Source organism: Paralichthys olivaceus, chromosome 2 (genome assembly GCF_024713975.1).
Source record: "Paralichthys olivaceus isolate ysfri-2021 chromosome 2, ASM2471397v2, whole genome shotgun sequence".
NCBI classification, from domain to species: Eukaryota; Metazoa; Chordata; class Actinopteri; order Pleuronectiformes; family Paralichthyidae; genus Paralichthys; species Paralichthys olivaceus.
The window spans coordinates 12,443,612-12,467,786 of record NC_091094.1 but is presented as its reverse complement, the minus strand read 5'-3'; the positions used below and the strand labels follow the sequence as shown (position 1 = coordinate 12,467,786).

Below are 24,175 nucleotides of genomic sequence, written 5' to 3'. Positions count from 1 at the left end.
TTCAGTGACGTGATGTGAGAATTTTGTCATTTTCAAAATGAGTTAATTTGAACCATCAGTAATATAATTCAAAACTTATTTTGTGTCAGTTGGCAAAGTAAAAAAAACTCTGGTTCAACAGTCTGGTGCTTGTTCTGTTTACAACAATATCTTATGTTTTGGAAACTTACATTGGTGTGAATGTTAGTTTGAAGTATAAACCACTGTCTAATGTATAAACAGGATGTGTCAATATCCATCCGAAAAAATACAACACAAATATTAGAAGCTTTTTCAATTGCAATTTATTTGATGCCCACATCTCTGTACCAACAAGAGAGATGAGACTCGATAACAGAGTACAAAAACAAATATCTATAGAAAAGTATGCTTAAATTGAAACATGTCCAAAGACACATGTAGCTCACATGTTTAAAGAGCAATCTTGTTGCGTATGATGATAAAATACCAAGGTAACATATTGTACATTTTGTGAGCGTTTTTATACAAAAGTGTCAATGCAAGTCACTCTGTACAATTTTCAACCTTTAGAAAAGAGGATCTTTTTTAATCCACTGCTGTGCACAATCAGTATTTGGAAGGCACTTTGCAACAGACCAAAAGCAGAAAGCAAAAACCATTTAGGTCTAAATAATCAATGAAAAGATCTTTTTTAACTCTGAAGTACCAACCTATAGTGAAACAAATCATACATCCCTGTGAAGAAATTCCTTCCTGACGGCATCGTCCACATGATTTCAAACAAATAATCACAACACAACCCTTATTAACGTTTAAGTTGTAAATACCTTAGTGCAGAGTGGATCAAAACAAAAGCAGAGGAAAACAAAAGACGTGAGTCTTGCGGCTGGCAGTGTGAGCGCTACCAGAGCAGCGTGACAGCAGAGTGACCAGTGAAACCATTACTGCCACCAACCAGTGATCGACATTCAGTCCCCAGCTCAGCTCGCATGCCAGGCACATGCAGTTTCTTTTCAGTCGAAATGGCCATAACTTAACACCCCTCCATATAACAGACAAGAAAAAAAAACTATATATATGTACAGGACCACCACTGACAAACATCGATCATATTGGTTGGTTCATATATTTATATATATCTATAGATGGTGTATATGAATGGTATATACACTTGTTACAATCATGATAAAAACATAAATAATATAGGAATGTACTGAATTCAACAGACAAATTGACCTACATATAATAATTAAACAGAAGCAGGAAACAGACAAACACGCATAGATGGCACATGTACACACGCTCTTCTTACAATCACACACACACACACACACACACACAGCTTGCCCATTCACTGTTGGAATTTACACAACAAAAATAAACATTGAACATGAGATATCAAAATATCATCTTTAAAGTGTTTTGTATGTGAGGTCCTCATGATACCCAATAATGAAATCTCATATTGTTTACTTTGCAACTGTGTTACTTCGACCTACTGTAGTTCTACGTTTCAGAGTGAAGAGATGTCTGAAAATGATTATTCTTTTAAATTAATCCATTAAATCAATTGGTCGATCAACTGAAAAACTAATACACAACTACAGTGATTTGTTAAGAGGTTAATAGTTTCTAGAGCTTCTGCAGTGAGTTTGCATCTGTGTTTGGACTGTTGATCAGACAAACAAAGTCAATTGAAAGTCTCAATGGACATATATGATTCAAAAATAGTCTGCAGGATAAATGATCATAAAAATAATGATCAGTTACATACCTAAACCTCATTTAAGCCAGATTAAACTGAAAAGACCTTTGCATTCAATCACAAATGTCATATTGGGTTATTTAAAAAGTAAAGATGGTTCATTTTAGACATCACAGGAATTTCTTGGATTCAACAGTTTGAATTAATGACAACAAGGTGGATCGCTTGTGCCTTAACTGAGCGGACATTAGTGCAAACACAAGTCGTGTCATCTACACAACAGAGCAAGCGACTGACAGATCACTGACAGAGGGGGGTTGATCACTACAAGACGTGCAGAAGATGAATAAACACTGGAGAAAGAACATGAGCTTAGTTACTTGACTCTGTAAAAGTTGCATTAAGTTTGGTCGGTGCAGTAGCTGGTGGATCAGGGTGTCAATCCCTCCTCTAAACTGCTGCACAACACGCACACAAAGACACGCACATCACTCCATTTAACATAATCTACAGTGAAAAATTATCAAAATGAGCAAATCACAAGATTTTTGTTTGACAATTTAAAAAAAACTGTACACAAAAAAAAGCACAGGCATGAATAAGTTAATAAAATATAATTTACATTTCTCAAAAAATAGACTGAAAATATACCTGACCTTGGTCCCTGTTTTAATGTACATAACTGATGTAAAAACTAACAAACAATACTCGGAAACCTTCGTCATTGTTGTGGGGGTTGTGGGGGTCCCAACAAGCTCAAGGCATGTTTCAAGACCGATATTAAATCAAAATTTACCCGACATGATTATCATTATTAGAAAAAAAAAAAACATTCCTGGACACAGTATAAATCACAATAATAAATGGCTTTCCTCTCCTCAGGTTTGCAATTTTTCATGTGAATTATTCTTTTTTTTTTTAACCAATGATCAGATCAAAAAATAATATAGGGCTTTTTACACCCAAATGAGCTGCCAGTAGCACATTTCGTAAAACGTCTCCTCAGTGTACCAACTCTGCTCAAGATTCACAAATATGACAAACCTCTGAGGCTTTTTGCTAAAATAATGACAAAACCGGTCCTTCTAAGTACTGACTAAATTAGGAAGATTTGGAGCTGATGGGGCTTTGATGGCTGTTTTCATTTTTGACTTGTTATTCTAGAAATCCAATAAAGTAAACAGAATTAAACTTGATTAAGCTATGATTAACACACATAAACAACAAAGCACTGTGGTGTTAATATCTTCTGAGGTAGCTTAATTACTATTTTTATGGGTGATATTTATTTGCCAAAGGAGCCAAATGTGTTTTGTGTTTTTATGATACTTGTTTTAAAAGTGCTTCTGAACTGTCTGTTGTCAGCTACAATCCTGTCAATAATGATTCCTAAAGGTCCTTGACAACTCTCAGTGCTACTCAGCCACCTTTAAACCCACTCTTTTTGTACAAAGTTGTTGCTCATAATAAATGTGTAATGAAATATGCCGTGTGCCTGTTAGAACATGGTAAATTGTCTGAAATTAACAGATTTGCAGCAAAACCTGCTATCAAAATTGAGGCCAATTTAAATCCCTGGTCTTAATAAAAACTAAATCTGACATAAATACAGAACTCAGTCCTCCTGTTGCTATGAGGTAAAGACGTCTGTTTATATGAAAGATTCAAAACTGTTGTAATGGCCAAGGGTTGATTTACCAAGTACATCAGAGCAGGCCGACATTTAAAAAAGAAAATCATAATTTTCAGAATGCCGTAAATAATTAATTCCATGTCAGGAACATATGTGCAGCTAAGATTAACACACAAGCCAAAAACAACTGAGAGCATACCAAACATTACTTCAACAGATTCATGTCAGATAAACGAAATAAACCTTCATGTCGTTTCTTTACAAAGAAAATGTACACGCCGTTCACTTTTCATACTCTGAAAAAGTAGAAAAAGTAGGAATTGTATGGCAGTCTCTGACAAAAATATTGGATACACATTAAGCAACGCGACAAACAGAAAAAGTAGTCTTGAGGCAAAGTTATTCCCAAATACGGAGCATCTTCTGTGGGCAACCTGGCTTCGTCCAACAAGTGCGAAGCTTTATTATATCTCCAGCAAACTTGTCACTTGCCTCCAAAGTCGAGTCCACTTTGACCTGCCTCAGCATCCACCAGTGACGAGGCGAAAGCAGACTGGACAATCTGAAAGCCAAAGGACTCGAGCAAGGACATGTTTTGTTGGGGGGAGAAAGGAGAGGACAGGGACGGGGTCAGCTCACTTAAGCCAGACCCTGAAACTCCCTGGGCCTTCTGGGCTTTGTGAACTCTGTGCTGGTGCTTGTTGAGGTAGGACTTTGTGCGGAAGGCCTGACCGCAGATCCCGCAGGTAAACTTCTTCTCAGGGTCCGTCTTGGCTTTGGATCCCTCTGGGGAACCCAACGCCCCTGCAGAAGCTCCGTTGCAGGATAAGGATGGCATCTCGAGCTCCGGCCCGTCGGGTTTGTGTGGAGATTTCAGTTCATCACTGTTGGGCAATTCTCCGAATGAAGGATCTGATTCTTCTGATTCCAGATGAGGACATTTCTCAGCATTCTCCTGTCCGTCTGAGGTAAATGCCACATGGGTAGGAAGAGGGGAGTGAAGAAGGAGGAGAGGTAAAAAGGGAAGGAAGAGAAAGATAAATGAGGATAAACTATTATTTAACAGGTTTTGTCATATACAACGTTATTCCAGTAGCTGGCTGGCACCTGCAAAAATCTCAAACCTAAACAAGACGACAATAACCACAATTGAAACAAGGTGAATGATTGATTTTACACAATTCAGAAAAACTGAAGAAAGACATTTCCTTCAAAAACGTGGCTACAGGATTGAACCGTACTATCATCTAGCTCAGTCCATTTGCACAGTGTCCACTGAGAATAGTACTTTGCTCTTCCAACCATTGGGCAATGCTAGCACCATGCCCCCAACCCACCCTCCTGCTGGACTTTACTGACCTGTAACAGGCCCATGGACGGGGAAGCCAGGCACCCCGCCAGAGCGACACTCCCAGAAATATGGAGTCCCACCTGGCTTCCCCATGAGCAGCTCAGGCTGCAGGCCCAAGGCTGGAGGGCCAGGCTGTGGAAGAACTGGGTGTCCAGAGAGCCCATGAAAGCGACCCTCTGCCTCAGACGAGGTGAGAAGCAGCTGGCGACTGGCGCACAGGTCTACACGACACCCGGCCAGGGAGAAAGGAAGGGGGAGGGACAGACATAACAGGCCGGCGGAAACCATATGGACAGAATTACCTTCATTTCATCACTATTTGAAATGCAGTCGGTAAACACAGTGTGCAGGACAGGTTTACTCGCATGAATGAATCCATGCTGAGTGAAGCCCATCACGGAAGCTGTCAGGGACACATGAATGATTTTCCTCCTTACCCTGTCAGCTTTTGCTAAATCCTCATAAGTGATTTTTGGAATAATTAATAAAAAAAACTGTTGATGTTTGTGAAAAATACAGTGGCTATGAGTCCATCTATTCGACTAACAAGCTATGTTTAGTCATATTCATTTACAGAACTGCCATTTGAGTGCAGGCTTTTACAGTGGACAATTGGACTTGCTAATCCCAAGTAATAAAAAAATGCACAATGTTGACTCACTGGCAAACTCACAAAGCCGTTAAGTGCAAATCCCATCCAGATGGACCAATAATAAAGAAAATTTGGTTACCATGGTGACAGCAAGTGTAGTTTCTAAATGGACAAATTTGTAAATGTGCAGTCAAGATCATTTTGGAGTTGAATTAAAAAGTTAATCAGAAGATAAAAATTGAATTAAGTGAGTATAGTTATATTAACTTGTGCATCCTGTTCAAACAGGTCATAATAACACAGTGAAAAAAAAGCCCATACTGTGACTAACAAAGTATTTTTCACAAACAACTTATCTGTGACATTAAATTAAGACTACAGTGAAAAAAATCAGTAAATATAGTGACAGTACACATATCTGGCTATTTCCAAGGGGAAATGATAGTTTCTGCTTTTTCTTCTTGTGGCTTAGCTGAAATCTGCTGGATGACAGCAAACCTTTGTGTACCTTTTATACAAGAGGTTTGTTAATTTACTGACACACTGTAGCAGAAGAGATTAATTGGAGAGAAATCATCAAAACCAACAAAAGACGTGCATCAAGCATAGAACAATCTGAAAACAAATCTGCCCGTAGGACATACACGCTAAGTGATCATTTTAAACGGTTGAAAGCTAACGTAATGGTTTACAGCCTATCATTGATATTTAACACTCTTATATGTGCAAATATTTTATGCAATAAAAAGATCCCATTTTATGTTTAAATGGCAAATCTAAACACATTGGCCATCAGGGTTCCCTTAGTTTTCATGCATACGGTGCACTTGACCAAATTGAAAAAAACATATTAGGCTTTTTAGATATTTGTTATATATACTTTTTTGAGCTGTGAGAATATGTGATCTTGCTACGCTTAATGTCTTTACAGACTTTAATATGGATGAACATGGCGAGAAAATTGAATGTTGGTGATAATAAAATCAGTTTATTACACAGGTGGCTACGAGTACCAAACATATATCTGGTACAGCTTTAAAATTCATCATACCTATTAAACACAGGTTCTAATGACCACATGACATCTTTTGGTCCTGTCCAGTATGGTGTCCCTCAAGGAGCACCTTTAGGGCCAATTTTATTTTCTCTGTACATGCTTTCCCCAGGACATACCATCTATAGTTAGAGAAAGTGATCCTGACATGCTGATTTCACTTCATGACTGATGCCAAAACTTGATCTCACAAAAGATATAACAGCAAAACAGAGATTTGTAACTCAGCACATAGTGAAACAAATCCTGCCATCTACTGGTTCCCCGCACAATAATTTACAAATACAATCTCTGTTACCTTTCAAAGAAACAGCCTATTTTACACACCTTTATTTCCTCATTTCTCAAACTAAAATCTATGTATCTGCTTCAGAATGTACAGAAATCTATAATTATTATGGCTACCATCTATTATGCTATGCAAATTGACTAATGGACACATTTTTATTTTGGAAAAAGTAAGTAAGTACAAATCAAAAAAAAAAAGATTGGTTATTTTTGCCAGTTGTGGCTCGCTTTGATTGTGTGCACTGTCTCTATGCTACTGGTTCTCCCACAAAATTGCACAACTACAAAGGTTTCAATGAATCCAGGGCAAATGGAGCGCACATTAGGACGATCATGCAACACTGTGCATTGCTGAACAACTGCAGAAGCAGGTACAGACACTGTTAATATGCTGCCAGGGCCATGCAAGACAGACAGGCACATACAAAAGCAAAGTATGCTACATATTCTTATGTTATAATGAGTAAGAATACAAGTCTAGAAATGTCTTTGTGCTTAATTGCTAAATTCTATGGCAAATACAGCATACTGCTATACTCTCAAATTCTATAGGAAAAGCTGCACTACGAGTTGTAATCTACAGGGGTTTCCTCTAGCCATTTCTGCAATCCTCACCTTTGACATGAGTCAGTGAAACTACTGTGAACTTCCAATGGTTCCAGCACTCTTCCTGCAGCTGGTTGCACCATGAGGTCAAGCTTAGCTTAGTTCTAATGTAAAGTGTCCCCCCACTGTAAGCGTTAATATAATGAGTAAGGGAGATACTATGGAGAAGATATTTTACACTATGCAAATAAAATCTGACTAAACATGTAAAAAAATCAGCAAGGTCAGGACTATCTGCCACTTGCCTTAATTCCTGTATGAATGTTACGTAACCTGAAACAGCTGTCTCCTTGTGTGCAGATTTTAGTAAACTTTACAATTTTAAAACATATCTGTTAAGCACCAAAAACTGTAATTTTTGGAAGATAGCTTTGATAATTACCGTGTGGTGCTGCAGTGCCTTCAGGGTTTACACAGGGCTGTAGATGTTTCCTACAAACTGGCACTAAAATCTGTACCAGCAATGGCATTTCTTAAGTTTTGATGCAACCTAAATTAGTAAATCAGTGGTATGAATCTAAATAGTAACTACTTGAAATTTAGAGAGGACTTTTTTTTTTTTTGATTTGCTGAAGGATTAATGAAGAGCTAGTACACCACAGTCTAGTCTACTTCCCTAATCATGGGCATAAAAATGGTGTAATAGCTAGAAAATAATAACGGCAACGTCCTAATTGAGCCTTAGAATGAGGACAAGGAAAAATTGTTTGCCTTCCACCTGATTACCACAGTGAAGTTATGTATACACTGCTCCCTCTAAGCAAAAGACCCTGACTGCTGAAAATGCACAGTGGTAAATGTTTGAGGGAAAAGCTTGGCAGTGCGGTGAATGTATGCTTGTGTTTTAAACATACACACAGATGCGGCAGCATGTTTCTCCAAAAAGCAGCAGCGCACATGAAAGCCAGAAACATGAAAATTTGGGATGGGGCGGGCGGCTGCTTGCCTTCCACTGAGCACTGGTGTCCCATGTGGTAAGGGGTGCCGTTGTGCATCTGCAGTCCCCCCCTTGGCTCAGGGAAGTTGTGAATTGTGGCTGAGGGGGGCAGTGGAGAGCCATGGTGTGTCTTTATGTGCACCTTAAGGTAGGACGCAGTGGAGAAACCTGGGACCAGAAGAACAAAGAACAAGGCAGTCGTATGACACACACAAAGCCTTGGCTACGAGGGCCGTCATGTAAACAAGGAGGGATATTCCTCGTCAACCCTCAACATGATCAAAGGGGGCGAAAACCAGAATCCTTTCCTTAATCACAACCAAACAGCATAAGGCAAAAGTCCTCCATCAAGCAAACAACCTAATTATATCAAAAACTTGCTTGGGTGCCACTTCATCAACCAGAAGAACATTAGCAGCTACAGCTACAGACACACAAGTGTGATGCAATCAGTAAAAGAGATGTTCTTATTGAGCTAATCACAATACTTCTGATTACCTGTCAATGCACCTACAGGTACCCAACTTTCTCTAGTCATTCAGCAAAACCAACAGAGTAATGAATCTTGTAAAATAATGAAACTGACTTTGATTCAACAACATGCTGTTCAATTCCAATCCTGTCTGTGAGGTAATGCTCAGACAATAGTATTACAACATTGTAGTACAAGGGAGGGAACAAATGACTGGTGTGGAGAAGATGAAATAGGACCCAGAATTCAGTCAGACTACCAAACACACAAAAGGCACGATACCAGGTTGTCATCCTTTGAGGTTTAAACATTACAGCTCTATCGTGACAGCAGTGATCGCTGCCTCTTTCTCAAATTGTACAACAATTTGAATCTGATACATATTTGGCTGGCGTGCAGCCGTGCACCCTGCATTACCATATGGAAGCCATACAACATTCAACATGAACGTCAACTTGAATAGTGACTTTTAAGAACACACTGCTTTTCTCTTGAGAGAAAACAGACAAACACAACAAGATTACAGGACATCCTGCAATTTCACATTGTTGATAAAAATCAGCAGATTTTCCAAACACTCTAATAACTACAGTAGTCCAACTGTAATGTCATCCCTCATCATTTTCCGATTAGTATAAAAACACTGCTCAGCAGAACACAGACAGCAACATCTGAATACATGTCATTCGTCATTTGACATGGGGCAGAGTTGTCTCGGTGAACTTTGCAGACGTGTGGTATGTGGACGTTTTTCAGGATTACCTTTGTTGCAGATGCCACAGTAGTTATGTGTTCCTTCACTGTGTTTCTTTAGGTGGTCCGTCATGTAGGCAGCGCGCAGGAACTTGCCACAAACTTTGCAGGGGATTTTGTCCTCATGACATGCGAGATGTGAACGGAGGCGATCTCTCGTAGCAAAAGAGGCATTACAAATCTGTAATACAGATATTGACACGTTAATGTCTTTCTTACATATGGTGGTTTAATAACAGTCATTAGCTGCAGGGTTTTATTATATATAATAACTCCATTATGTGGATTCCATGTGTTACCTGGCACTTGTGGGGTCTCTCTGTTGTGTGAACTTGTTTGATATGTCCGTTCAGGTGGTCGGGTCTGGGAGAAGAAAAAGGTAATAAGAACCAGATGAGACTATGAATTTCTAATATATTCATTTTCACACAGCTAATGATTTGTGGTAGGAGCTGTACTTAACATATTTAATGTGTGTGGTGTCTTTTTTCAAAACCAAAAAACCCTTTCCATGTCTATTACGTGACAAATGAAAACACTCCTGCACACTGTCTCACTTGAAGTGAGACATATTTGCCACATTTTAGAGCTAGACCTTCATTAGATTGATGCCACGACAGTGCGGCAGACTGATGCCTGCTCAAGATGCAGATCACAAATAGCTACATCACTGTAGGTAATAACTTAGCAGAAGTGTTTTTAATAACATTTGTAAATAAAAGAACATTCTCTTCCTGTGAAGGAAAGACAAACCATGTCTCGAGGTCCTCCATTCTAAACAAGTATAAATATAATGGGCCTATTCCAGAGCAGATATTTTGAACTTAAGCACAGATGTAACTAATCACATTGAGGCTGGCTCTTCCCATCTGTTCAAATGCTCTATTAAAGACAGTCGGTCCTTCTTCTTAACAGACATTTTGACTTGTCACAGCAGGAAAGGTCCAGATGTTCCTGATAACATCAACAATGACTGTTCTGTTTGCAGTGGTTAACTCCATTATATACAAAGAGGTGTCCCCTGTTATAACATGTCAAAATGTCTCCTGTAAAAAAACAAACATATAAACCCCGAAACTAGAACAAATTAATAGAAATCAAAAAGTTTTTGAAAAGGGCAAATTATGTTAGATAAGATAAGATCATTTTTATTAGTCCGAGAGAGGGAAGCATTTGCAATGTCACAGCAGCCAGAGGGCAGTCAGGAATAAACACCAGTATAAGTACTTATAATGTAAGGAGATATAAGAAAATATAAATAGAGTAAAAACTAATATATACAGTGTTGACAGAATATGTGCAGTGTGAACATACATACATTGAAATGGATTGCACATTAGTCATTGAATTTCATAGACAGAAATGAATATTGCACAGTAAAAAAGTGAACCCGGGTTAAAGTGCAGAATTATATTTAAGGTGCATGTGGTCTTCTGGGAGCACAGATGATTGTACAGTCTTACTGCTGCAGTAAGAAACCTTCATTTGTGCTTAGGAGACATTCACATGAAGTCATAAAGAATCGAGTATATACACTTTGGAGCAACCCTGATACTTGAATGTATCACACCTGCTGATGAGCTACCACCGGTGTGAACGTCTCCACCACTAATACAGTGATGTCTCTCTCTTGTGTCTTTCAAACCTGTGTGACTGCTTAATTTAATGCATTATCCTCCTGTGCATAAACCTCCAGTGCAGCAGGTGGTGACATTGAGTTTGTAGCTGGGCCTGAGAAACACTGAGCCTGGGAAACACTGAGCCTGGGAAACAGAGCTGGGGAGCTGGTGTGTATATGTGGGAGTCAGGCTGAATTACAATGATGACAGTCACTATGTGTGTTCTGCAGTTATGAAGCTGTGACATCCCTGTCTTGTTATCTTCTCCAACCACTGTCACAGTGAGATTTGGGTGTAAAATTATTGAACATTTTGAAAAAGGCCATATACCTCAGGGTTTGATTGTTGTCAACTCACAAGAATACATGGTTTCTCAAAAACTCATCATCTTTTCAACACAGATCCACAAACCAAACACAAAGACATGCTGGATGAAAGCTCAGCTCACCTTGAGAAGCCTTTACCGCAGCTTTGGCACACGTATGGTTTCCCGACAGATCCGTCATGGGATCGCACATGGTAAGACATCCTGTCCTTGCGTTTGAACCGGAGCCCGCACACGTGGCACGCGTACGGCTTCTCCCCGGAGTGGGAGAGCTTGTGTCGGTTCAGGTGATACACGTCGCGGAAAACTTTCCCGCAAATGTCACAGCCGACGTGCCGCCTGGTCCTCTCCCGCTTGCGTGGGTTGTCCATCGCCAGCCCGCCGGGTAACTGCAAGCCGTTCTCCACCAGACCCGGGTGGGACATTAACGACAAGCCGCCCGCTGATGACAGGCCGACGCTGTGTGCGCTGGAGGCTCCGTGTTGGGCTTCGTGGTTCTTCAAGCGGGAAGCCTCGGTGAAAGCTTTCCCGCAGGTCCCGCACGGAAACAGTCCGTTGTCTTTCTGGGTGCTGTGGTTGAAGTGAAGCGCCTCCACGACACCACCAGCTTTCTTTGGTCGCCCCCTGCTCCTCTTTGACCCCGGGGAGTCGCCGCCGTCCTGGTGAAGCGTGTTCCCCGTTAGTTCTGCGCTCGGGGACACGGACAGTCCGTCGACAGGCTCCAGCATCGGCACCGACGACTCTCCGCCGCCTTCCAGCAACACGGCGGCGGCTGCGTCCTCGCTCGCTTCCATGGACATTTGCATATTGTTAGCAAAGCTCTGACCGTTCACCAGCAGTCCTGTTCCGTTTAAGAGCCCCTCCTGAGCCGCCGGATAACCCAGCTCCGCGGCGGCCGTGGCCTGGAAGAGGCTGGCGTCTCCCCCCCGAGAGGTCGGGACGAGGATCTGGATGTTGGACTGTTTGATGACCTCCTGACAGATCTCGATCACCGACCTCATCAGCAGGAACTTGGCAGCTGTCATCAGCTCCGGGAAACACTCCAGCCGCACTACGATCCTGGAGGTGTACGCGAAGTCCAGGATGTCTTTGAAAACTTTCGGGCTGATCGTGTGCATCTCCAGCTCCTTGGCGTCGCCTTCGCCTTCCGTCTGGCGGTCGAACACCGACTCGAAGTACTCGCTGCAGGCGGCCAGCACAGCCTTGTGGGCAGGGAAGCTCTCCTCGCCGACGCGCAGCACCACATCGCAGAACCTGCCTCCATCTTTCCTCTGAACGTTGAGGTTGTGTAGCATCTCCGCGCTGTGCTTGCTCACCTGGTAGGTGTACGAAGAAGTCCAAGACGGCTCCGCTACTTTCTCCATGCCGAATTCATCCAATGGCGGCGGTCTGTTCGCGACAACGGCCGGAGGAGTAGCGGATTGCGTGTGGCGACCGGGATCGGTTGATTGCAGCGAGCTACAAAATCCAAAAAATCCACCGCACCTCCGCGTCGGTTTAGCATCTAGCGTTAGACGTTAGCTGTAGCAGCAGCGAAAAATGGCAGCCCCCCAGCTTCCTGTGAACTTTGACCCTGGTTTTTTGAGGGGTGGGGGTCGCTCTGGTTTTGTGAGAAATGTGTCTGATGGGGTTTCATGCTGTGATGTGTGTTTATATCGGTTCTCTCGTCACAACAGTCGCTCGGAGGAGAAGAGCAGCAGCAGCGCCGGGGTGTTTGGTGTTTATGGTAGAATGTGAACACGCAGGTCTCTTCCTGTCTGTGTGTAAAACCCCTCCCCCACCAACCACGATCCAACCCCCTCCTCTCTGAGAGCTGACTGTAAACCATCACACATGTACTACATCATACATGTACTACATCACACTGTCTGTAAACCCACTGATCATACATGTACTACATCACACTGTCTGTAAACCCACTGATCATACATGTACTACATCATACACTGTAAACCCACTAATTCCACATGTACTACACCACACTGTCTGTAAACCCACTGATCATACATGTACTACACCACACTGTCTGTAAACCCACTGATCATACATGTACTACACCACACTGTCTGTAAACCCACTGATCATACATGTACTACATCACACTGTCTGTAAACCCACTGATCATACATGTACTACACCACACTGTAAACCCACTGATCATACATGTACTACATCACACTGTCTGTAAACCCACTGATCATACATGTACTACATCACACTGTAAACCCACTGATTCCACATGTACTACATCATACATGTACTACATCACACTGTTCTGCAGCCTCAGGTCAGCTCTCACTCACTGTAATACAAACACAATGTACCACAGACATTTTGCATTGTTTTCAGTTTTGATTTAGGACTGAACTTTTACATATTTTATTTTGTCTTTTTCCCTTAAGAAACATTTGGTTAAGACACCATTTATAAAGGGTTATTAAAGCTGAAATTAATGGCTAACTTAATGTTGATCAATTGTTTCTAATGGTTTTTTTATAATCAGCTTCTGGGATGCAAGGTTTTTGCATTATAATTTGTCTTTCTTCAATAGTTGGTCACTAGCATGTCAGCAGTTGTGTTTTGTGTTTCAGGCGTTTTTGGCTACATCCTGCTGCAGTAGCGAAACTGCCCAATAGTGGTGGCTCCCTACTGAATTTTCCACAACCTGGCAACCCCAAAGTTGTTCATATAAGTGGCTTATAACTAATCTGTAAAGCAAGAGTGGGGAAATATTTAACATTTATAAAGCAATTAAAGGTTTTAAACCATTGTAAATTGTGCCCTATAAGAAACCTTAATAGTTCAACCCCTACCTAGTGGAGAATCTTAAACAGTTAACACCTTTTTAACAATATCAGCAAATAATGAACAGTTGAAGTTTGTTGATTATATTGAGGAATTTTTTTTTTTTAACTGTTTTTTTAATTGAAAACTATATGAATCCATTATGTGGTTATTTAAGAACTGAAACCAATATATCAATATATTTATGGATAGTGGACAATATTTCTTAATGACTTCAACATTACTGCACCATGGTCTTAGCTCACATACTCATCAATGCAATGGAATATGTGCAGATATAATGGCCCAGCCATTTAAAAATAATGACCATATAACAGGGCTTTACATCCTTACATACTGTACGTTATATACTATAAATGTACAAAGGGTTTTGATGAGATTTAAAAATACCTGGAAGTCAATCTTCAGTACGTTAGGCGTAAACAGCCGACACTGTAAAAATACAATTCAGACTTCAACTCAATTCCAATTTAAGTGGGTGAAGCTGGACAATACAACCAAATACAACCTAATGCATCTACAAGAGCAGCTCAGCATTCAACATCTGCAACTTCTACATGGACCGTTTGACACCACTGTTGTAATTGAGCCAGGTTATCATTTTGTTCATATTGTTATTGAACCGGACAGCATTAGGTTAAATGGGTATGTCCAATATTGTGCTCCCCTTGTATGCAAATCAGACATAACATAAGAAAAAACTTCAATCTAATACAAATCATTGCAGTAAAGCAGAGCTCTTGTGTTTTTTGTGATTGTTTTGTGTGCCTAGTAAAGCAACCACTGGAGATAGTCAGCTGCACAAAAGTCATACAATACCCATTTCAATAACAATTAAACTGTTTCACTGAAGTTTTTATTTATTAATTCTATTTGTGCTTTTAGCACATTAACTGCATCCCAAACACCCTCCAAAAACTGACAGAGTGAGCAATGCTGTCCCAGATAGTGACATTATGGATGGGAGGATACATTTAAAGAGAAAGGGAGGGGGGGAAAAAAAAGGCACAACCATCCCCCTACATTTCTTGAAATGCTCCTGCTAGTCAGTCTTACAAAGAAGGGCCATGAGCCATACCACATAGTAAAGTGAGAGTGTACACTTAAGTTACCCTCAATGTTCCTCACTAGCAGTGGCCCTCTCTCAGTGCATGGAAAGGGGGGAGATAAAGGTGGACAAGACAGGAATGCTACCAACTCTTGGTGACTGTTCTCACAGTTTTCAGTAGAACTTCAGGATAGTTTCACCTTCCCCACACCCACATAAAGAAACCACCATACCTATATACAGGGAGCATAACATTCTTTCCCATGGTCTGTACAATTAGGCCTATACATTATTTACTGTGCATAATCTAATACAAAACAAAATATCACTCAGCTGAAATACAACATCTCCACCAATCTCCTCTTCAATAGCAGTGACTTCAAAGTTGAAGCCAAAGCAGGGCATGGTTAGACTATCCAGTTCTGTGTCTTTCAAATAAAAAATTCACATTTTTAATGGTAACGTGATCTGCCCCAAAACAAACAAAAAATATTTGCTATCCAGCTCAGTGTTTATTTTCTTATGGCCGGAACTCCAATTCATCTACACTTATGACCTTGGCCGGCATGGAGGGGAGTGGCTGTTCCAACACGTCTGTCCCAAACCATTTGGCGAGGCCTAGAGGGGGGCTGCCTCCATGTTGCTGGGAACCGTTTGTCCGGTGGGGGCCATGGCTCTGTGACATTGGGCCTTGGACACTTGGATGAACTGCAAAACGAGAAGAAAAGTAAATACAGTTTAATCCAAAAGCTAAGAATAAACCTATCCAAGTTCTCTCCCAATAAAAATGATATATAACCTAATATAACCTAATTTCCCTTTGGGGATGAATAAAGTAATCTATCTATCTATCATCTATATACATGATTTTAAACACCTATGTAGCAGCAAACAACCATTCACATGTAAAGATTAGTGGAATAATGGCGTCCTGAGCAGAGAATGACACCTCACAACACATAATGAGGTGTCATTCTCTGCAGATTATAAAATAACATCTTGATACAGTTTAATACAAGATTATCTTGTGAATATGCACTCTCATAAAGCCTCCTTTTTAACCTAAGCTTTAAATTTATAGACAAAATGAAACCTTTGAGGAAACTTGATGCAGACACAATCACCCACACATAATCAACAGTAATATTTGACATCTCTTTAACTCACTTGGTCTTTGTTGCTGAAGTTGCTGCTGCATTACTGCTAACTGCATCTGAGTACTGGCTCGAGGAGGTAGAAGTGGATGCCCTGCTGCACTTAGAGGGTACAGCGGTTGTCCCAGCAGGGCAGGAGGGAGGCCTTGAAGTTGTGCCAGGTCAACGTGTGGTGGAAATATACCTGTAAGAACAAGACTATTAGTTCTCAGAATCAAATCAATTATTTAGTCAATAAAGTAAGTAAGAACAAGTTTTACTAAAGATGAAAACACAGGAAAATTAAATAAGTGATCATAATCTTACCTGCTTGCACAAGAGCAGGTCCAAGCTGCTGCGGCTGGATTCCCTGTGCCAGCATTCGCTGAACCACATTAGGGTGCAGCTGGGGAGGAGGACGCACCATGGGTACATGGGATAGCAGCGGCACTGGGTAGATGGGACGAGGGAAAGATGAAGACGGTCCTGGCGGTACCATGGTGGGTGTGTGGCGTCCAGCTGAACCAGGCCTGAGGCGTTCCTGCTCCTTGCTTGGCTGTGAGCTGGCCTTTACTCCCACAGACTGGGCTGCGTTCCCATCCATTGCTTCCAGGTATAGATTTGAGAAGCTGCTTTCTGTAATCATATAACCCAAATCTCAATTTTAGTCTTGCACTCAAATCAAGAAGTTAAGAATCCATAAATGTTCTATACCATCTTGAGAGTTTCCTCCATCCTCCTTCGTGTCTGAACGACTCACTGGGTCATCTCTGCTTTTTTCTTTTGTCGCGTACATTTTGCGGATTACAGATGTGGGTGTAAATGAAGGAGACAACTGAAATAATGAAAAATAAAATCACTGATAGCAATACCAGTTCATGAACAAATTAGTGTAAAGTTTAAAGACTGGTTGGTCTTTAAGAAACTCTGGGGTGAAAAATAAAAAACAAGCTGGGAGAATAACATTTATACTCACCATGCTGGTGACAGCATTGCCAGGAGAGTTTCTCCCTGCAGACTGAGGGCCTGGACCAGGAGAGCAATTTACACGCTGCTGTCTGTTGAACACAAGCACATTAACCATTTCTAAATAGCAAATGCTATTTGCTTCACAAAATGAAATGCAAGATAGAGTAGTATCTTAATGTCTTGAAAACCAACCGATTTCGAAAAGACTTATCCTGTGGCTTGTTGTAGTTGGACTGGAACGAGTGGTGGGCATGTAGAGCAAGGTCCTGTTGGAACGCCAGTGCTTCCAGGTCGGCCTGATTCACTGGCATTGAGAGCGCCCTCATCTGGACAATAAATACACACAGTTGAAGAGATCCCCAAATGATGAGGTCTTCAGAGCAAAACCATATTGTGGTGACCAAGCATGGTGTGTGAGATTTTTCAGAAATTCTAAAAAAAGCTATTGATTCATGTTTACTGAGACCAGATATTAAAAGTAACCTGTTGCTGTGCAGCAGTTCCTGGGCTGATGGACCTGTGTATATCATACTGTTCTGGCAGCATGGGCGGAGGACCAACAGCAAAACCTTGTGATAGAAGAAGTAAAGATGTCAGATGTTGTGGCAGCATTTTAAAAGGCTCTCCATGTTCAGAGTTTAAAATTGAAGCTGCTTTCTGACAAACTGACTGATAGACTAAGGCAAACCCTTCCCACAAGCATCAAAATAACTTTTGGATGCTTGAGCTCATTTCTGACTATTCTTAAGATTTGTGGGTGAAGTGTTAAGATTACAAGAGAAAATCAATGTACCAAAGCACTCTAATGGCATGGTGTGGTTTACAAGTGCAGCAACATGTCACCGTTGTAAAGAACTTACCTCCTGGAGGGTGTAACCGACTGTTGAAGTAGTCAGGTGAGGGTGCCCTCTGTGGAAAGAGAGGGGGGGAAGGGCCCTTGTGCAGTAGCCGGGCAGAGGATGTTGGGCCCTCAGAACTGCCCAAGAGATTACCAAGTAGCGTAGGGGAGCCACTACGAATAGGTCCGCCCAAAAGCTCCTACAATACAAACATTTCCCCAAGAAAGCCACATTCACATTAATGTTATTGGTCCAAGCTAGATTTTCTCCAGTTCAGATTAAACGCAAACTGCTGCACAAAAAACAGGTTGATGTTGCATCATGATGCAACTGATCACAAACCAGAGATATGTAGTAGTTCAAGTGTAATTTGCATGACAGTAGGTATGCACACCTGGAATATGTTTTTCTGCTGCTGAGTAGGCACCTGAGATTCAGACAACGTCACCACAGCTGGGTCTGAAGTTTGCTGCATTGCACAGGAAGAAAGAAAGGGTTGGTCAGTAAATGCAAAGTCAATTTGTCTCCCTTATACAAGTCAGTTGTGCTTTCAGATGAATGCGCCATCATTTCCCTTAATGTACATCTATCCAACGACACTTGAAATGGTCATCACAAATGTTAAAAACCAGTTTGCCAAATCAGAAACTGACTTGCACAAAAAGGGACAACTGCAGCTTTCATTTAAACATTAAAAACTAAAAAAACAGTTGAGGTGGAAATAAAAACATGTTTATAGAAATACTTACATTGTTTGAGTTGGTTTTGGGGTGAGTAGGCAACGTTCCACTTGCCTTCATACTGCTCACTAGTTTATTAAAGGCAGACATGTCTGTGTCACGCGAGCGTGGACGGGCACTGGGGCCTCCTGTTAAAGCCTCCTCTAAATGCTCAGCCATGAAGGGCGTGCCGTTTCCTCTCTGCGGAGGCGGCACCTTTCGCACCTGTGGTTCTGAGCCCAGCTTCATTCCCTTCATCCCCCCCTCCACCTCCTCCAGCGAGAGCACCGCTCCACAGTTAGCTAGGGACAGACCAATATCGAGCATTATGTAGCTGTTCGAAAGTGGACAAAACAAACAAAACAGATGCATGGCAAAAGCTGTCCCTCCTTATTTCGTGTTTGTGTTATAACATGTTCCAATTAAAATATACCATGCTCAAATTTGTATCTGTATTTCATAAGCATACATAAGCAGATTATCTTGTGCACAGTATATTCCTATTTAAGTGTTTTGCTATGACTCAACAAACTTTTCGTGAACTGAAACTCACTGCTTTCCCGTAGCCGAGCTTTGTTGACCGACAGGGTGGACAGAAGAGGCTTCAGGTCTATTTTGGCTTTGTGCAGCAGCTCCAGGATGTCCACCTTCTCTCTGCACTCTGATGATTGAATAGGTGTGAAGTATGAGACAGGGCCCTGGCTCTGGGACGTGCAGCGTGGTTCGAGCCCTTCAAGTAAAACAAATCAAGGTTTCAACAAAAAAAATAAAATTAAAGAGTCTGTTTTAGGATTTTGAACACAACAAAGGGAAGTACTAAATAGATCAGCAGTCACATAGCATTTAAGGTGATCACAACAAGTTTTCAGTCAAAACCGGTTTCATTCGATGGGGTACTTTATTTCTGCTTTACAAGACAATGTCAAAACAATCAAGGCACTTCGGTCAATCTGGTCATGGAACATCGGGATAACTTAATCTGAGAAATCCTAAAACACTGTTCTCTAGACAATTTGTTAATTTATTGTTGTTACTGTTGAATTTATTTTGTTCATGTATTAATCCTGAATTTAAGAACAGTCCGCTTATTTTACTCTGGTCTACTTTTAAGTAATCGTTGCATTAAAAATTTTCAGCCAAACGTTGGGCAAGCCAAGGAAACCAAATCATTTACCTGCTAGTTTTTCCAGCTCCTCGTGAGGAGTGGACCTCAGACTACTTGACTGGCTGCCTGAGGGGCTCAGGTTACTAGAGAACCACTGACTGAAGCGGCTGGCTGACACAGGGCCCTCCCCCAAAACGTCCTCAATCATCTGGAAGACAGAAACAGGCATCTGTGAGAGTGCAAAACACAAAATCTGCAGACAGGCAACAGAAGGGTGCAAGAACAAAGATAACACTTACGTATAGAGTGCATCGATTTAGCACAAAATGTGCTGGACGATTGAGGGCAGTGTCAATGAATGCACTGCTGCTTGGCATTGAGTTGATTTAACAGCACAACCCCATTTTATTTGCAAACTGGTTATGAAAGTTCTCTAATTAGTAACAAGTCTAATGTAGCTATAAGCTATAACTTCTGAATGTTGATACCCATGCAAAAGTCCAATGAAACTTATTTAGAGTGCACCAGTCTGTTACAACACCCACCACCACAGATCAAGTTCAGTGAGATCAAGCCAGTGCAGCAGAGGTAATATTAAATATAAAAAGTATCATGTAGAATTACTGTTTGGTTAAAAAAGTCTCAAAAGGACTGACGGCTGTGGTACAATTACAATCTGGCCTCCAAGAGGTTCTTAACAAGTGGAGCACAGTTACACTTTAAAACCTGTACCATTTAGTAAACAGCATAAAGGAGAGAGAAAAATAAAAGAAAAATAACCACAACCACACAGTGCACCAGGACTTACAGAAGCCAGTCCTGGCATGGTCTTTTCAAGGTTGAAGAATTCATTGAAGTCAAAGTCTCCGGTTGACTGCTCCGGCAGAACATCCGGGTGGGGAACCTCCTGGTCGGCTGACTGCAAACCCACATCTTGCTCTTCCGCTTGTCCACCGTTACATTCCACTACTGCACACATTAATAAGCTGGTTATTTAAGTAATATCAGCAATTTACTGATTAAAACTGAACAAATACAAATGACTAAAATTGATAATGTTGCTTTAATTCATATGGAAAATTTTAGAGGATGCTTGACATGCCTTCTTTCAGAGACTCTGTTCTCTTCCTTGACCGCTTGGACCTGCGTTTATCATCTTCCAGGATTTTGTCGTCAAATCCAATGAGCTCAATTGTCTCAGATTGGCTTGTTGGACCCCCAGAGAACCACTCAGGCTCCTCCTCTGCGTAAGAGTCATTCCTTCTCCTTTCACTAAAGACCCGTTTGTCACCAAAATCTCTCTGCAAAAAATGGCATAAGACAAAAATAAAATTTTTACTTATTCACCAGAAAAATTCTAAACTGTTTTTTGCAAATTCATAGAAAATGTGATCCTGTAAAATGACCCAATTTTATAATACATTTTGATAAACTGACTATAAGGTAAAAGAGGGGCTATTTTGCACACCTAATACTTGTGACAAAGAAATGGTGACATCACTACACTGAATGTCTCACAATCTAAACACTGAGGGAAATTCATTATGGATGGACAGAAGGCAATCAACACCAACCCTGAATCTTTTATCCTTATATTCTCTCTCCCGTTCCCTCTCTTTCTCCGCACGGGCTTCTCTCTCAAATGCTCGGGCAGCAATTATGCGTCCACTACCAATTCTGCGTGCCCCTCCTAAACGTAGACTTTCATTCTCCTTATTTTCCAGGGGGCTAATTGGGCGACGAGTGTGGGGTGCAGGCGCAGCATTGCCTTGACATCCACCTCCAAAGCTGCGTCGCTGTGGGCTCAGTATCACATCCAAATCATCCTCCTTTAGCCGCTCACGAGGATCTGAATACAATGAAGACAACAATTTGTGTTGACACACTCTAAAACAGGCACATCAAGTATCACAGATCTAAAACAGGCACATCAAGTATCACAGATCAAAGATCTTAGCGTAAATAACTTTCTTATCCCCTTGCGAAATTAAAATTGTTTAATATTTGCTTAATCCAAGGACACTGTATACTTGGCTGTGATGAGCATTACATTAGAAATCTCTGTTCACCTAGTTTTTCACCGTCATGACTCATATTGATTAAAAACAAAATCTCCAGTGAACCATGCAAATACCTGAAGAACATTTGTTGGTTAAAATCTACATCCGTACTCTACCTGGGATTCTTCGTTTCAGAGTGACTCTGTCATCCACATAGTCCTTCTTAAATCCTTCCACTGGAGAGCTGCGCTCTGAAGTGGGATACAGTGAGGCATGCCACTTCTCAGGGTCCCAGACACCATCACTATCAAAAGACCATTTGAATAACCTCAGTTAAAAAAAAGACACTCTCACCTCTTTACTGTCAAGACAAATATCAATGGAATCCCGGAAATTATTCAAAAAAGCACCATGTCTATGCTGTCTTTTGAGATATGTTCATATCGCAACGACAACACATTTTCAAAAACTCGATTCAGTCTGTGTCGACACAGGATGTCACAGGTCCACCAGCTTTTGTACTCAGGTCAGCTGGCGTTGAGTTCAGCCACAGTCCACCTGAAAACCTTTATCAGTTTAAACACTGCTTGGGCTGAATTTTATAACATGCGTTATTTGTGCAAGTGCTCCTGAAAGTGCTTTACAGTTGACACGTGTATTTTGAAATGCTCACACTGCTGAGCCCCAACTTAGCTAGGACCAAATCAAATGCTTGATCCAGCAAATTATGGTTGAGACAAAAAAAACAAAGTGGCACCAAAACAGTAAAAAAAGATTTTCTTTTATCTGTTTTTAACCACAGAATATTTAAATATTATAATACTAGAAAGACTAAATACTTACCTGTCGTAATTCTCAGACAGACATTCTGGCCTCTCATTGGAGATTGGCAGTTCCTTTATTTCAAGAAGCTCCTCCTAAACAGCAAAAAATTTAAAAATTAAGTAGTGATAGGGAAGATCTATATTCAGCCAGAATATTATCACATAACTTGTGTCTTTTTCCATTCATCTCGTTACCTTGGTGTATCTGTGTGGAGCCGTGGCTGCCGGTTGCTGCTCAACTTCATCCACAGCAGCATCGCCAGTCTTCGGCTCAACACAAGCATCGTTCTCCATGATTGACTTCAGATAGAGAACAAACGGCTTCTATACCAATAATGTCTGTGTTGGAAACAAAGTAAAGTTAATCAAGCTCGTCTTTAGACCTGATACCTGTTTCAGCAGATGTTAATCAAATGATCGATGAAAGGAGCAAATGATCTAAACTGGATGGAAAAACAAAACTATACAAACATGAGCCAAAAATGTCATCAGCTCATCAATGCACTTTACCGGAGGACGAGCTAACTTTGATGGGGAAAGGTTTAGCTAACGCTGCTAGCCAATTAGCAAGTTAATTGACAACAGCCAGTGACGCCAACGTGGGACGTGAAATGTCAATTACAACAAATTACCTGGCGTTGGGTTTTAATTAACAGATTCCCTCTGGTTCCTGGTCTGTGAACGAATACGTTTGAAATAAATACATCCTCAGCCAGGACAATAACACCTACAGCACTTCACCAATCTTTGTCCAAAAGAATGAACTCTCCACTGAGTTTTGGGAGAATAAGCGACAACAATTAGCCTGATGGAGGGTTTTCTAGCTCGCGACACAGTCAATTCGACACCTCATGAGTGGTAAAAGATTGAAAATAAACACCATCTAGCTGTTGGTTTGAGACAACTTACTGGGTTCGAACGTTGTGTGCGGGGCTGGTCGAGCGGCGTCAGCTCACGATAGTTAGCTAGCTAGCTAGCTAACCTAGCACCTTTAGCTAGCTAGCTAACTAGCTGGGGAATGGGGATAATGCCCACCCAGCAAGCACCAAATCTAACGCCGGCTGAGTAGTTTTAGAGATTATAGTAAACACAATATGTACTAGGGTAACGTAAAACAATAACACGGGTCCAAATAACGAATTAATTCACACAGAGACTGTGTAATCTCAAATAATAGTCGGATCTTTCTCTGTTTTCTAAGTCGAAGCACCAATTTTCCTCTGATCGCCGCTTTAAGAAGGTCCTAGGAAAGATCACACTGTGCCCGCTGCGCCTTTGTAGAATGTTCAACAGTCTGGTATACGTCAGTCGTATCGCATTTTATAATTTGAACCATCATATATATAGCACATGTTAGTAGCATATAACATGTGTGCAGCGTTAAACACGGTGTAAACCCCCCCCACTTGCTTTATAGAGGTATAAATTAATACAATC

General features: G+C 41.1%; 2 protein-coding genes across 7 annotated transcripts; both read right to left on the bottom strand.

Annotated features, from left to right (window-relative positions):
* Positions 1 to 261: 261 nt before the first annotated feature.
* On the bottom strand, positions 262 to 13,747 carry patz1 (POZ/BTB and AT hook containing zinc finger 1). Of its 4 annotated transcripts, XM_020101620.2 has the most exons (6): positions 11,420 to 13,747; positions 9,652 to 9,715; positions 9,362 to 9,533; positions 8,137 to 8,295; positions 4,659 to 4,871; positions 262 to 4,262 (listed from the first exon to the last, which is right to left on the bottom strand). In XM_020101620.2, exons 1-6 carry the CDS (start codon positions 12,658 to 12,660, stop codon positions 3,784 to 3,786), a joined length of 2,328 nt encoding a protein of 775 aa, XP_019957179.1. In that variant the 5' UTR covers positions 12,661 to 13,747; the 3' UTR covers positions 262 to 3,783. The 4 variants fall into 4 exon arrangements, with proteins under 4 accessions (XP_019957179.1, XP_069392506.1, XP_069392502.1 ...); XM_069536405.1 differs by lacking the exon at positions 4,659 to 4,871; XM_069536401.1 differs by lacking the exon at positions 8,137 to 8,295.
* Positions 13,748 to 14,935: 1,188 nt separating this feature from the next.
* On the bottom strand, positions 14,936 to 24,139 carry eif4enif1 (eukaryotic translation initiation factor 4E nuclear import factor 1). Of its 3 annotated transcripts, none has more exons than XM_069536378.1 (20): positions 23,648 to 23,950; positions 23,371 to 23,509; positions 22,934 to 23,077; positions 22,758 to 22,831; positions 22,091 to 22,218; positions 21,489 to 21,763; positions 21,017 to 21,215; positions 20,723 to 20,883; positions 19,984 to 20,122; positions 19,363 to 19,539; positions 18,840 to 19,111; positions 18,485 to 18,559; positions 18,112 to 18,289; positions 17,735 to 17,820; positions 17,444 to 17,577; positions 17,259 to 17,340; positions 16,997 to 17,117; positions 16,610 to 16,918; positions 16,317 to 16,487; positions 14,936 to 15,857 (listed from the first exon to the last, which is right to left on the bottom strand). In XM_069536378.1, exons 3-20 carry the CDS (start codon positions 23,030 to 23,032, stop codon positions 15,670 to 15,672), a joined length of 2,868 nt encoding a protein of 955 aa, XP_069392479.1. In that variant the 5' UTR covers positions 23,033 to 23,077; positions 23,371 to 23,509; positions 23,648 to 23,950; the 3' UTR covers positions 14,936 to 15,669. The 3 variants fall into 3 exon arrangements, with proteins under 3 accessions (XP_069392479.1, XP_019957146.1, XP_019957145.1); XM_020101587.2 differs by having other exon boundaries at positions 23,371 to 23,413; positions 23,648 to 23,789; XM_020101586.2 differs by lacking the exon at positions 23,371 to 23,509 and having other exon boundaries at positions 23,648 to 24,139.
* Positions 24,140 to 24,175: the final 36 nt, after the last annotated feature.

Excerpts from the sequence above, each read along its gene's own strand:
- patz1 (XM_020101620.2), bottom strand. The coding sequence starts at position 12,660 with ATGGAGAAAGTAGCGGAGCCGTCTTGGACTTCTTCGTACACCTACCAG. Across the intron at positions 9,716-11,419 it reads TGCGGTAAAGGCTTCTCAAG|ACCCGACCACCTGAACGGAC; the intron begins GTGAGCTGAGCT and ends TTCTTCTCCCAG. Across the intron at positions 8,296-9,361 it reads CTGTGGCATCTGCAACAAAG|GTTTCTCCACTGCGTCCTAC; the intron begins GTAATCCTGAAA and ends TTCTGGTCCCAG.
- eif4enif1 (XM_020101586.2), bottom strand. The coding sequence starts at position 23,032 with ATGGAGAACGATGCTTGTGTTGAGCCGAAGACTGGCGATGCTGCTGTG. Across the intron at positions 21,764-22,090 it reads TCTGAAACGAAGAATCCCAG|ATCCTCGTGAGCGGCTAAAG; the intron begins GTAGAGTACGGA and ends CATTGTATTCAG. Across the intron at positions 17,821-18,111 it reads TCGGTTACACCCTCCAGGAG|GTTTTGCTGTTGGTCCTCCG; the intron begins GTAAGTTCTTTA and ends TTCTATCACAAG.